This window comes from Lates calcarifer, linkage group LG3, assembly GCF_001640805.2.
Source record: "Lates calcarifer isolate ASB-BC8 linkage group LG3, TLL_Latcal_v3, whole genome shotgun sequence".
Classification (NCBI taxonomy): domain Eukaryota; kingdom Metazoa; phylum Chordata; class Actinopteri; family Centropomidae; genus Lates; species Lates calcarifer.
In genome coordinates this window covers 19,071,566-19,086,598 of record NC_066835.1, presented here as the reverse complement: position 1 = coordinate 19,086,598, position 15,033 = coordinate 19,071,566, and the positions used below count along the sequence as shown (strand labels likewise).

The following is a 15,033-nucleotide window of genomic DNA, read 5'->3' as shown; positions in this document are numbered from 1 at the left end:
ATGGGAAACTAATGGCCTGTGGTGAGTAGATTTTACTGTGTTTATGTGGATAAAATACAAAATACAAAATAAGGGCCACAAGAAGAATATCTGTGCAGAACATATCATAAAGGTAGAATGTGAAACAGATCATGTAATAGTTAAAAAGACACAGTTCCTCAGTTACTGAAACACTGAATATCTCACCCTCGGCGTCCAGCAGTCTGGTCACCCCTAACGATTCTGCGATTTCGAAGGCCTGCTCGAGGTTCTCACGGTTACTCTGCCGTGACACCACCTCCATGTCGATCAGGTCTGGCCTGGAAAACACACACACACGCACACACAGTGGGAGTGTGTTTATGAATTTAAAACAGTTCACAAATGCCTGTGAAAACATGTTTTTATTTGTGTAATTACTTGCAAATTTGTTGCAAATTAAAGTCTGGAATAAGGTTTTTTAATGGGTATTAAACTCCGTAGAATCAATATTTTGTTGAACCACCATGAGCCAAATTAGTTCCGTGTTTTTCTGAGTGTTTGTGTATAAGGATTTTCTCCATTGCAAGCTGTTAAACTCTTTCTGAAGTGTGGCTTAGAAGCAGCTGGTTACTTATTAACTCAATACATTCTAAGTGTTACTGGGATAATGGTGTCTACTGAGGACAAAAACGACATCAAATCTTCTCTGACGTCAGACTTTAACTCTATTAAACAATAAAAAAGGTGACACCGTCTCGTCTCGTCCGTCCTCTAACCTGTATCTGTGCAGCAGAGCGTTGAACATGCGTCCGTCGCTCCAGGACGAGGTGAAGTTGACGCAGCGGAGGCCGGGGTAGCCTTCTGTCGCCTGCTGGCTCCATAATAACAGCTTCTCTTTGGCCGTGAGGTCGCCCGACTCGCCGCTCACGTAAATCTCTGAAATCTGGAGGGAACAGAGAGAGAATAGGGGTTTTAAAAAAATCATTACGCATAAGCTAATCTTGATGTATTCACACTGCAGACGACAACAGACGTCTCAGTCCCTGTTACAGACGAATAAAGACAAAACCACAGTGATTCAGCAGAAACATCCAGCTGCTTTGTCTTAATATGAGACATAAGATTTCACCTGTTGTCTCTGTTCAAACTTCTCATTTGTCTCTGTGATCATCAGTAACCCTCAGCGTACGAGAGGTGTGTATGAGTTCGTTAATGAAACAGAGCTGCCTGGATTTTTATATGGATGTGACAGTTTTTTTTCCCCCATTTCCTCCCTCCATCATCTACAGTCTAGCCTGCTCATTAGCTTCTGTCTCCCCCCCTCACCCTCCACCCCTCTCACCCAACACTTCGCCTCCTCTCCTTCATCTCCGTCTGTCTCGTGCCCCCTCCCCCTCCTCCTCCTCCTCCCCGCTCCCCCCCTCCCCAACCTCGATCTGTCTCTTCAGTTTTTCATGTTCTTTCATCTGTTGTGCTTCAGATGCTGATCAATCTGCTCGGCCTTCTCATCCTCCGCCTCTTCTACACTCACTTCATAACATTTCCTCCTTTGTTTTTTTTGACTGAATACCAGAGAATAGGTCAGACGTACAGGATCTGTCTGAAAAATGTGTTAATTCCTCAGCCAGGGACTGAAGATATCTACTAGCCCCCAAAAATGTGCCACAAATTGTTATTGATTTTGCATTGTCAGTTTGGTTTACGCTTTATAATTCCTGGGGCTTCTTTGCTTTGATTCTGTTTGGAGTAAGTAATGGCATTCACCAAATCAGGATAATTCAAAGACAAATTTAAATACTTTGGTAAAACTCTCCTGTAGAAATTTCAGTGATAAAAACAGGTGCCTTTCGGTGGGTGCAGCTCTCGAAAGCACTTTGAGGACATACTGTACGTGTTTACTAGAGGGGGGTGTGCCTGAATGGAAACTGGGCTTCCATGGAGACCGACAGCTTCTTTATCTATGTGTTCTGCCCACTGAGCAACGCAACCACTTTGGCCATTTTTCCCTCCCGCGTCCCTCTTCCTCTCAATTTGCTCTCTTTACGTCCAACTGTCCACGGCGACAAAGGAAGAGTGATGCACATGCAGTAACTGTCAGCGCTTGGCTGCTGCTATTGTCATCAGTATTCCTCTGTCATCCCTCCTTCCCTCACCGACTGTCCTACGCTCCCCTCCTTCTCTCACTGTCTTTCTGTCTGTCCGTCTTTCTTTCCCCTATCCCTGTTGCTAATATAGAGCAGTATGAGAGTCCGGTGTGTGCCAAGGGACTGCAGCAACAGCCAAAAAGACAAGGAGGGGGAGGGAAAAGAAAGAGAGAGAGAGAAGGGAAAAAAAGAGATGAAAAAAGAGTTGCAAGGCCGGCAGGGGAGGAGAGGGGGTGACTTGCAACAGCATACTGCAGCTTCACATAAAGTACTACATGTTCAAATCTTTGCTAATTCAAAGAAAGAGACATAAATCTCCACATACATGCACAAATACAGAGTTGAAAAAGCTCTATGCATCAATGAGAAACTGCTAACTCACACTTAACATGCTAACAATATCAGATTCTCCTCTGAACACCTCCCAACTACAACCATTGTCTCTACATCCATCTCTACATTTTACAACAAATGAGTGTGGATTCTGCTGAGTGTTTCCCTGCAGAACTCCATCTCTCTGTATGCATCTACAACCTCCTTTGCAGAGAAACACAGAGCTGCTAATCCTCCATCTGAATATTGATACAGCAGTCTGTGTGGTGAGGGCTGCGTCTGCACAGACAGCCTACACTCCCACTGCAACTGCATCTCATCCACCACCACTCGCTGTGGTGCATGTCTCCCCTTCATTTACTCCCAATCTGTAAAAAGGGTTTAAATGTGATTTAAATAAACACACCCTCTGATAACGTTTGACAGCAACAGAGCTGTGATAAACTCTTATTAAGTGAAGATATGCCAGCTGTTTGAGGAGCTTTTTGCTGCATCTCATGGTCGTCCTCCTCAGCAAATGGAGCTTGTTATCATGTGACTAAATTACAGAACTTTGGCAGTGACATATGGTTGAAATCTCCTGAAACACAGTGTTTGCTAGTAAAGAATATTTTTGGGTTTTGACTGATTGATTGATTTGTTTACGTGAGACAGTAGACAGGAACAACAACCAGGTGGTCCATGTAAAAAATCTGAGTATATATTGCCACAAATGCAAAAGGAGAACATGTCAAAACATCCAACTTCCCTGACAGCAGTGTCCTATTATGATGGATATGGTGTTCTTCAGACTTTCAGACAAACAAAACAAAACAAAACAAGAGTGCAGTAAAATCTCCTCCTTCCATTATTCCTTGTGGATCTTTGGTAGTTTTTGTTTGACTGCTGTATATGTTTATTAGCCTGCAAACACCTCCTGAAAATTAAATGTAAATCAGAGAGAGAAAACAGCAGCGACCTCTCTTGACCGAGGGTAATTGTCTTGTCTATCTCAGTTAAAGATCTTTTTAGTCAGCGTTTCCTCTGGCAACAGTTCCACAGCCGAACTACTTCACATCTCCGCTTTACAAGACACAACTCCCATCCCGTGTCCCCCGTGGATAGCCGGCATTGCAGAATATTTTTATTTATGTACCCCCCTGAAAGCACCTCATGGCTTGACTCAGCAGAGCATTACTGTCAGGGGGGTCTTTAAAACCACACTGCTGCAGCATGGAAGAAAATTTTGCAAACTACTGATCTCTAGCTGTAAACACATCTATCTTGTAAACTAGGTTTGGACTGTGTGAACTAAGAATCGGCACAGTTATTACAGCATGTTAACTAACATCAGCTGCTTTGCTTAATTAGCCTGCTGGGTATTCAGCTAGCAAACAAAACCAACTACACTGACTCCTCTTTAGCTCCAACTTATAGCTTTAGCGCTAACAAGACATTCCCCTGTCACAGTAATCTAAATCTAATTAACTCTACCTTGTGAAATCGTTTACTCTTATATCATTAGCGAACTGACTCACAGTAGCTTTTACAGAAGTCTGTCTCCACCTCTGTGATGTTGTGGAGACTATAAGATTCTCCGTGAATGAATTCATGAATGAATATGTGGCAAGGTAAACATTCACTCACACTTTTGCAGACATCAGACTCAGCCATTCAGACCAACAAAAAAAAAAAGGTGTGAACAGGGCACGTACTAATTTCCCAGGCAAAGTACAGTTTACAGTAAATATAGGCTACACACACACAAAACAGAGCGCAGCACTGGTCATGTAGGAGTAAACATTTCTCTCTGAGACGAGCTTCAGTGCCTGTACATGGTCTGTACCCACAATATCATACAGTATACATATCACTACAAGTCCTGGTTTTTGTGGTTAAAGACTCTCTGCTGCTGGGTGGGATTAGAGTCATGTTCAGTGCAGCCATGATCCACCAGCAGCCTCCAGGGGCTCTGGACCAGCCCCCTTTTACAAACATGGCCTCTTTGAAGTTTGTGTGGCGAGGAGGGAGAGCGAGGGAGGGAGAGGGAGGGGGGACAACAATGAGGGAGAGAACAGAGGATGGATAGAATGAGAAGATAACATGGATTTACTGGCACTTAAACTAAACATACGTCTGTAAAATCCCTGGTTTACAGCGAAAAGGATGGATGGATGAATGGGTGGATGACGGATAGACAGACAGATGATGGATGGATAGCTGGATGGTTTCAGACACAGTAGGACGAGGATGTGGATAAATTTGAGTGGTGGTTTCAGTGTGCGGTAAGAATCCCCTCGAGGCTCGGCCAAGCAGTCGTCTCACTGATGAATGCGCATTTCAAATCCCTTTTTATGCAGAGAAGGGCAACACACACACTAATATACACAGGACAGCTGCACTTTAAACTGAACGCAGAGGCATCCTGACATGTCACACACATGACAGGAGCATTATTGATTATTGGTACCCAGTAAAAACCCTCTCAACCAGGGCTCTCTGTGGAGCTACAGTATCTGTATGTGTGTGTGTTTCTCATGACTCAGCAGCGACTGTGCAACTGAGACACGTAGCACTGAACCTGACATGACGTCAGCTGCTGTACTGCACAGTCAACGCTGTGCTGTGTTTATAACGTGGAGGAGAAACGAGCAGACTGTGGCGGTCGTCGTGAAACGCACCGGTCGTCTGTTGTATGGTGCAGTAGCTGCAGCAGCCTTTTCGTTTTCAAGGTGAAGGAGAGCTGTGAGCTAGCACACTGATCATTCCTGCAACTGAGCCCAAAGAATTTCATGCAACAAACACTCATTAGATAAGGAAAGACTGCGCTGGACTAGAATCAGCTGAGGTCCATACAGATGTGTGTGTGTGTGTGTGTGTGTGAGCTCTGCAACTGAGAGTCAAATCACGACATATTTTATGGATGAGCTGCATTTTTGACTTCTGAGTTTGTATCTCTGATGTTGCTCTGGTGGGTTTCTGTCTGATTAACAGTTATAAGTTGACACAAGCAGAAACAGAAGCCCTCACTGTTTGCTATTTATATTTGACCACATGTCAAACCAGTATAATTAACAATCATCAAAACAACAAATAACTTGTCACAGAGATTTGAGGCTCTGCACAGTAGCTGTTTCTTGACAAAGCAAAAGGGTTTAAAGACTTTTGTTGAAGTTATGTTCTTATGGGCAGAGCTACAAACCTCAGTGCTTTTCTGGCACCAAACAAAAAATGTCAAGCTAAAAAAAAAAGAAAAAAAGTTGGCATTAAATGTTGAGTGAAATTCCTAATCTTGTCTACTTGAAGTGGCTGTTTGACCATGCTTCAAGTTCCTAGGCCACGCCATCAGCAGAGCATCTTGTTTTAACTCAACCTTTTTGCAACAACCTCAGGTTCGACTCCCGATCCGGCCAGACCTTTGCTGCATGTCATTCCCCTACTCTCTCCTTGTTTCCTGTCTCTCTCTCACTGTCCTGTCAATAAAGGCAAAAAAGCCAGAAACACTTGAAAAAAAAAAAACAGCAGCTATATAAATAATTTTAGGACATAAATGTTTACATACACAGATTTTATCATGGCAGTTCATCTACAGCTGGAGTCTAAGCAAGTATCTTTTTTATGAGCATTTATTTACACATACTTTATTTTAATGATATTCAGCCCTAATGGCAGGGAGTTCAAACTGAGAAAGACTCCAGTGTCAGAGACTACAATAGCAATAATGTTAAATGAACCTATTTCACCTTTCTGTTTACCCCTAAATGACCTGAAGCTTCTCCGGCTAAAACCAGCAGAGCCTCACAGACACAGAAACACATAGTTATGCTGTGAGCTATTGAGTTGGTAGAAAATGACAAGTTTCAGTTTGCACCAAGAGAGAACCCTGTCATTTGAAGCAATGACCCATCTCTCTCTCTCTCACACACACACACACACAAAACACCCGTCCTGTCTGTGTCTCACACTCTAACAGACGACAGTAGTGAGCGAGCATATGTGGTGTGAGCGATAGAAGGAAGAAGAAGAAAGCAGAGGAGAGGGAGGGGAGGGAAGGAGGATACTCTAAAAGAGGGATGGAGAGACAGTCTGGGCTGCGTTGATTAGCCTCCAGGGACGGAGGCGGAAAGAAGGGAGAGAGGCACAGTGCCTTTCATGAGCTGATAACAAGACACACACATATAACCCGTCATGACCACAAACATGGTGCACAAATGACAACAAAGGCACCCTTCAAAAACCCACACTCATACAAATCATGAGCTGTGAATGCCTCCTCCCCTTCCCATAATATGCTTCACGTTGCTAACGCTCAATTTGCAGCAAAACAATCCAAAAGGTTTATTACATAAATACCTCATAAGCTCCATTCCTCAACTCCTGAGGATGAATTATTTAAAAATAACAATGATCATGCTGCATTTGGCTCTATCTGAGGTCCAAGAGTGAACCTGTGCTCTGAAGCCTTCACATATCTCCTGTCCAGCTTTCTTTAACAACAGGAGAATCAGGAAAAGTAAGTAGAAACACAGTGGATGTCAAGAGCTTCAGCTGCAACTGCTATTATTTTCAGCATTGTGACAATCTGTCAATTATTTTTGGTTTATGAAATGTCAGAAAATTGTGTGAATGCCCAGACTGCAGGGTAACTAGCAGCAGTCCAGACCCCAAAGATGTCAAATTTGCAACAGAATTAAGCTGCAGTTTCTTTACTACTTTTTACTTTTATGATTAATGCATTACCAGAATCATTGCTGATCCTTTATGCCAGTCGACTAACCTATTAATCCAGAGGTTTCCAACCTTTCTTTGCTGAATTATATTGTTTACTCACAGCCTGGTAGCAAATATTCCAAGGTCCGGGGGTTGGAAACCTCTGAAAATTCAACTTCAACATTATTGCTGGGTTGCTGTGCTCTTCAAGACCAAGACAAAGATCTAATAGAGGTGGATAAAGGGTTTGAAGACGACAGGACACAAACCTGTGGCAGGTATTTTACAGCTCCCTGTTGCTGCAGTGACAGAGGACTCTCTATCATGGAGTCCAGTCTCTCTGAGGAGCTACTGGTCAGCCCTCCCCAGTCTGTCTGACTGGGAGTGGTGCCAGCTGTTTCCGGAGAGGTCAGCGGCAGGTCGCTGGCGTAGCCCGACTCCAAGAGAGACGACCTCTCCTGTGCTCGAGGTGGAGAGTCCAACCTGAATCCCTTGAGCAGCTGCTTAGAGGAGGACGACAGGGTTTCACCTGTAGACATCTTGGCCTGCAACTTTGTCCTCCTCAGACAGCAGGACTTTGAGAATATTTCCTGTGACTGGAGACGGGGCATGGGGCTCTTTCCGTACCTCCACTTCACCGTCGCTCTCGCCCCTCCACACTGGAGAGCCATAGTCGCTGGGATACAGTGTCCTCACCACGCAGAGTTTACCATCCACCTCTCGGATGTGGACCACACCTTTGCGCTCCCTCTCCGATGGCGTCCTCGCCAAACCTGATGTCCCTTCTTGTCCTCCCTTTACCCCTACATCCCCCCTTTCTTCTCTCTCCGCTCTCCCCCTGTCTTTTCTCTCCTTCTTCTGTCGGAGTATCCAAGGTTTCTCCAGGACCCCTTGGACTTTCTCCCGAACGCGACAGACCCTCCCTCCGCCTGGAGTGGTGCTGCCCAGGGCTGGGGCTGTGTTGACCGGGGTGGTGGTGGTGGTCTGGCTCGGGATGCTGGAGACATCTACGATTGCGCTGACGGTGTCTTCCTCCCCTGGAAGGCAGAAGACCCCTTTCCAGGCTGGGCTGGGCTTGGGGGACACTTCAAGTAATCTGCTGCCCAAAAGGCCCCCAACGCTGGCACTCGTAGAGCCGGGGGACAGAGTATTGCTGTGCAGATTAGTTTTGGAATGAGTTGACAGGGTGTCAGGCACTGTTATAAGAGTCCTAGCTCTGTTGCTAAGATCTGAATCTACTGCTTCCACAACTTTTTCCTCCTCGTCTTCGTCCTCTTCCTCTCTTTCATCGGGCTCTTGGCTTCTTTGCCGCTCGTAGTCATCCTTTACCTCCAAATCTCCTTTCCTGTTCTTCTTGCCCTTGTGCTTACGTTTGAAACGTAGACGCTTCTTTGGTGAAAGTGGGGGGGCTCCACCGAGTTCCCCTTCCCGAGGAGGCCTGACACAACCCATGGAGTTCCCCATGTCTTTGATGCTGACAAAGAACAGCGTATAAAAAAAGAAAACCTACAGCAAATACTGGTAGTTAATCCATCAGAGAAGCCAAATGAATGTTCATGGAGGTTTGCACATTTATTCCAGTTGCTGGAGAGAAAAATACCAGAAAAATCCCCCCCCCCCAAAAAAGAGAGAGACACTGGAGAGGAAATGTTCAGACAGACTGACAAGTAGCTGACAGCTCCCTCATCAATCTGACACCTGCGAGTAATGGGAAGTTAGAACGAGCAGGTTTAGCTCAGTTTTCCATGGCACCATCTTAAATACAACCTGGTGAATAGAAAAATGGATGGTACGAGCTGTCACCGAAGAAGAGAGACACAGAGAGGGAAAGTCAGTGTTTTCCTCAGGCAGTCAGTTGTGTTTATGTGTATATAACCGTGTGTGTATGCTGTATGTCCAGGGCAGCTGGCTGTTTTACTTGGTCTGTTCCCAGGAGACTTGTGGTCGCAGTCAAGGACACAAGGACACAGTTATGTCAGCAGAGCGTCTGATTTATCACCAGGGTTTTGGCAGGTGAACTGTTACCTGGTGTAAGGAAATGTGTCAGGCAGGATGATGAGTGTGGGAGAGAGAAAAGTCCGACAATATTCCGCCCATTAATGAAGCTCCAGCTGCTTCACAAACACTGCATGTGTCCTGTGTGTGACATGAGAACAAAGTGTGAAAGTCCTGAGTGTGTGTGCGTTTACGTACGGCAGGATTTCTGGGCGTTTCATCTCATTTTTTGATTCAGTATTATAATCCTGAAGTGAGAAAAACAACACCTTCAGTTCCATTCAGATTCCTCTCTCCATCCTCCACAAACCACCAACAAAGTGAGGTCCGATCCAAGTGCTGGTGTGATCCAGGAGCTCTATCTCCTCTCAGATCTGGTAGCTATCTGAGCTCATGAATTAATGATGCCCCTGCTCCTACTGTGGTAATGTTATTGCAGTGCAAGAGGAGGGGAAGTAGGATCAGTAATGCGAGTCAGCCCCACAGCAGAGATCAGTAGGAATCCTATCTGTCATGGTACTCATGGAGGAAGTAGTATTAACGCCAATGCTGTCGATATCCCTCGTAGTAACGGCAAGCTCGGTGTCTCCTTCTGCCGAGGCAGCGCGGCGTCCAGATTGGTTGTGGGTGACAGATAGTGTGCAGTCAGCCAATGCTTCCACAGATTGCTGGGAGATTCAGCCAATACTCTGACAGCTTGTTAAATACTCAATCAGAGCATCGGATTCCCACCTCGATGCTTCTCCTCCTTATCATCCTCCCACGATTTCTGCCGCTCATTGAGCTGGTGTCTCATGTGATGTGTCAGTCCTTTCAGCATGTGTGTGTGTGCTCCTCATCTTAAGGGACTGTTGTTGTCAATATGCAGCTGGTGTTATTTCTCCCGTTGACGAGATTGGCAGGAAAGTTCACAGGCAGCCAGGTACCTGTGGAATCAACTCATCGTGGTCCAGAAAACCTGCAGAATGCGGCTGTGTGCCTTAGTAGGGTACTGGTCTAATTCTGGAGCCAGACAAATGCAGTCAGACTCCACCTTAAGCTCCCCAGACAGCTTAGCATCACATGCCTCTCCCCTGGATACCAGTGTGAAGATTTCTCCACCCTCCCTCCTGCCCACCCCTTCACCTTGATGTCAGACTCCCTGAGGACCAGAGTTGCCTGGGAATTGTGCTCTAATACTGTCCAATCATAAACCTCCCGGGTCCTGCTGTCAGTCTGCCAGTTACTCAGACGAGCTTCCCCTTCATCAGGTGGTGCAGTGCGACGATGCAACAGCCTGACAAAATCCACAGTTTGCAAGGAGGTGGAGGGGGTAATTTAGACCACGTCTTATGCAGAGGCAAAGAACAGGCAGGTTCTTTTTCTCCTCTCCGGTGCCTTTACGTCTCTTAATAGCTCCTCATGTCCACTGGATCCAATTAGGAAGAGGCATCTGGGATAGGATCTGGAGGACGAGACTGGTCCACAGTTGGCTCAAGATCCAGCTCTAGCAGCAGACCTACTTCACGTACAGATGTGTATCTGGAACAGAGCCAAAGGGACTCAGCGTCCAGCGAAAGACAGTCCCGAACTCCAAGCAGCACAGCGGCAGAGGTTAGGACATGAGGGTCCGCACTTCATGTCCCCTTAAACAACAAAGCCATGCAGGGAGCAAAAAAAGCAGCAACCCAGGGCGTCTCCGGCTAAAAAGAAACCGTGGCTCCGTCAGACAAGCATGGCCGGATTGATCCAATTGATACGGTGCAGGCAACAGAAACAGCGAGTGTGTGTGTCTGTCCAGCAGAGAGTACGAGCGTGTGTGTGTTTGTGCCTGCGAGGCTGGGCGGCCCCCCCCACAACATTCGATCAGCTGTGCAAGCCCTTCTGCATACGTGTCCACGAGTGTGTGTCTTGTCCTGCTCCGCTGTGGGTTTGTGGTGTTTGAGGCCTGCTGATCAGGGGAAGCCGGGAGCTCCGGTGACAGCAGGCAGCCTGGATTCGTTCTCTCCCTCGGCTGGCTTCGCTCCTCTGCTTTATCCCTCGCTCACATACGCCGGCACAGAGAGAGAAAAGCTTTTATCTCCCGGCTGCTGCAGCTTCACACTCTCTTCTGCTCGATCTCTCACTCTCACAATCCACCCCTCCCTCCTTGGCACTCCTCCTCCTCCTATCCGCTTCCTCATTACTCCTACCTCTCTCTCTCTCTCTCTAGCTCGCTCTCTCTCTTGGCTGTTAGTGAGCAGCTTTCTGTGCCACAAATGCACACATGCACACACACACACACACACTTGACCCAAAAGCTTCCCTGAATGACAGGCTGCAACAGGGACGGAGGAAAAAAAAAAAACACAGTGAGCAGGAGAGAAATCAAATCTAAATCAGTCCGTTGGCGTCTCTGCAACATAAATGCCCATCGAGCCACAGGTTATGAATGGATCTGGGGTTGAAAAGGAGAAGGAGGGAGCGAGGGATGAGATATGAGGGAATTAAGAGAACGTTGAAAAGGACAGAGGGAGAAAACAGGAGGGGATGGATGGAGGCTGTGAAAGGATCAAGAGCCGAGAGAGGTGGGAAATTAGAAACTTCTCTCTACCGTCCACACAGCAGCAGCTAAGCTTTCAATATCTCTGGTCGTATTAGGTCGTTGCAGGTAATGTTGAAAATCAATGAGAAGGACTGTTTAATGGTAACATGGATTTTACTGGATTTCTGCATGATTTTACAGGCATTAAATCCACTGGATGAGCCACAAATAGCCCTTTTCAATCTGATTTCTTTAATCTATAAATGGTCAGTAATGTGCTGACATTATTATTAATGGATGGATTAATTTGTGTGAAGCAAAAATGTCAAATATGCTCTGATTCCAGCAACATAAATGAGACAATTTATGCCATTTTCTCTGGAATATAACAGTAAAAGTCAGTCTATTTCTGACAGAGTGAACAAATAATTGGAAAAATAACTGATAAGGAAGACAAACTTTAAGTTTCAGAGAATTTGATCCATATTGTACACCTAAAATAGAAATGTAAAGATTCTCCACTCTCCTCCTACACCACTGAACACATTTAAAAGTCTGTTACCACCAACAGTCTTACAGCCTCCATTAGCTTCCACCCACCATCACATAAGTTGGAAAACATGGTTCTGACATGTGATCCTGCACCGTACAGCAGGAGAGGAGGTCTCACACCACATTACATATACACAGCGCCTTAAGTATGGCAAATATCTTAACAGAGACAGATACAGATGGAGACCGCTAACAGGCGGCAATGGTCTCAAGTGGTGAAATCCATCGTCTCTCTCATTAACTGAACAACATGCACACAAACACATGTATAAAAGGCATGAACCAGTGGGAGAAAAGCACTAATCAAGTCCCCGAGGCTTTCATCCCTTCACTGTGGCTACGTGCCATCGTGAGCTGTGGAAATCAGACAGCAACCTCCGTCTGAACCCTGGTGTCAGCTCTTCGCGAGTCAGAACGGCTGCATGTTGAGCTATCACAAGCTCTTTTGATCATATGTTGAGCAGCTCTTTGGTCGATAGTGACTGATCTCAAGATTTTAATTATCATAAGTGGGGCTCCAACTGCACTACAGTAGCTGTAACAGGCTGAACCTTAATGTTCTTACATCCCAAAGCTGAACTGAAAAGAAAATTAGAATAATCTTACTTTGGACCACTGTTAAAAAAGAATTTCTGTGGTGAACCCAGCTTCCCTGCCATGCCTGAGTAAAAAACAACCTACAAAATATTATTTGATGTTCGTCACAGAAAAATATGCAGAAGAAGGATAATGAACTCCGAAACCCTCAACTTTATTTATATTACCAAGCAAGTCTGGTTATAAATGACTGAAAATGAAGAGTCATTCAGTCCAGTTTGTGTTGCTTAGAAACCTCACGACTATCTGTGACCGTATTATGTTGAAAATGCTAAGTTGACAAAGGAAGTTCGTATTGAGGAGCTTTTCTAAAGAACCAAAGATAAACACGGGCCCTGCCCTTGGCTTTTATGTCAGTGCTTTTCAAGTTTTTCTCTGCTCACTGTGGGTATTCCAGCTCTGTGCGTAATGCTGCATAAAGTAGCTCTATAGCTTGGGCATGATATCTATATACTGTAACTGAATTTGTGGAGAAACACAGCTTGAGTTAGCAGCCATTTAAGCACCGAGGCATGCTTAAAAACCATGTGGTACACTGGCATTTAACTGCACTACAGCATAAACTCAGATCAGTTTTTTTAACTGAGGAAGGAAATGGAGATCGATCGATGCAGCACAGGCTTAAATTAGAGCCTCTAAACAACACAAATAAACTGGCCCCACCTGCTGATCATGCCTTCGAGCATGACAGAGAGATAAATTTATTCACCAGCTTAGAAATTAAATCGCTGGGAATTAGCAGTGACAGATGGCCAGCTCAGCCAATCACAGGCAGACACAGTGCAGCAGGAGGAGGAGGGTCCGTGGACGGGGATGTCTCCGTTTGGCTGGGGACTTCCAACCAGCCAGGTCATCTCTAATACTGAGCCTACTGCTGACACCTAGTGGTTCGGATGAGCAACTACAACCAGGTTTATGAACATGACAAGGTTGTGCAGGTTTGATCCCCAGTTATGATGAAAATATACACGTTAGATTGATAACAGAAAACTTTCCATGTGACAAGCAACATTAAAATGAAAGCTTTTGTCACTGTCTTGGAGAAACAAGTGGCTCTCAGGCAGGCAGATATTATACAGGGAAAAAACACTTCTGAGCTGTCAGACTTCAGGAGAACGGCTGAGCGAGCAGGTTGTCAGAGCCAGCTGACAGAGTGAGGTAAGACTGAGACACCACCTCATCTGTAACTTGACACTCCAGTGAAATAATGACTGTAACAACAGTTACAACCCAAATGAAAAATGATGCTCAGTGAGAGAGGTTCCTATAATTAGCTCATGCGCTGAGTCACTCATTTGCACATACACGTCCTGGTCACAAAGACCTGGAGGCTTGTTTCCAGAAATTACTTCTTCATCATCATCACCATCATCATACTCATCACCATGATCATCAGACCAAAGCTTGCCGGTGGGAATAATGTGGAAATTATAGACTTCTCTGCTGATCTGGGCCACGTATCTTAGTAACGGTGAATATTTGTGTCATGTTGACTTGGACAAAAAAAATGTCACTGCACTGAAGATATACAATATAGTACATTTTCTGTAAATTCAATTTAATGAATTCAGTGTTTGAGTCTGGTGTGGGGACCGGTGTGCAGCATAATTTGCAAAATATTGGCAACCAAACCACATCCATGCTGTGTGTGGCATCGTGTTGCTGATCCACCACCATGTATTTACAGTAATAATCATATAACCACTGACATGCTGCAGGGACACAGCTCTGGAGTTTCTCACTGTAGCTCTAATGTAAAACTGTCATCATCTCCTGCAGCCACTGAACTCCTGAAGCTCGAAACTATTTGCTGGCCCTCACTCCCTACTTATTATTTATTTATATTTGTTTTTTGTTTCATATCTTCCTCTTCTTCTTCATTTCTTTTCTCCAGATCTCCTGCAGTCTGTTTCAGCCCCCGTCCTGTCCATCATCTCCGGGTTGGATCCTCCTCCTGCATCCCTTCATCTCTCTCTCTCTTTCTCTGTAACACCATGTTCTGCTGAGTCATGCCCACAGCCTGAAACGGTTGCCGGGGTGTCATGCACTACTGTTTCCATGGTAACCGGCTGGCAGTGTCACCTTGCAGGGTCACATCAGAGCACAGCCTAGTGGTCAACCGCAGCAGCTACAAGCAGTTCACGACCTTATCTAAAATCAAGCCGTCTGTCCAGATAATGAAAAATAAGACAGAAAATGAGGCACTGAGAACTTTTCTTTCGATCTCAAGTGTCGTCGTATTAATTTGATTCTGTCTCT

The 15,033-nt window shown here is 45.4% G+C and overlaps 2 protein-coding genes across 2 annotated transcripts in view; both read right to left on the bottom strand.

The window, feature by feature from the left end:
* LOC108881930 (microtubule-actin cross-linking factor 1-like) overlaps nucleotides 1-15,033 on the bottom strand; it is a 218,660-nt gene that overhangs the window by 98,920 nt on the left and 104,707 nt on the right. The window contains 2 exon segments of the mRNA XM_051068556.1: nucleotides 187-299; nucleotides 738-904. Of these exon segments, the coding sequence (XP_050924513.1) occupies nucleotides 187-299; nucleotides 738-904 (280 nt within the window).
* On the bottom strand, nucleotides 7,535-14,597 carry LOC127140540 (uncharacterized). Its single transcript, XM_051068545.1, has one exon. It carries the CDS (start codon nucleotides 8,589-8,591, stop codon nucleotides 7,653-7,655), a length of 939 nt encoding a protein of 312 aa, XP_050924502.1. The 5' UTR covers nucleotides 8,592-14,597; the 3' UTR covers nucleotides 7,535-7,652.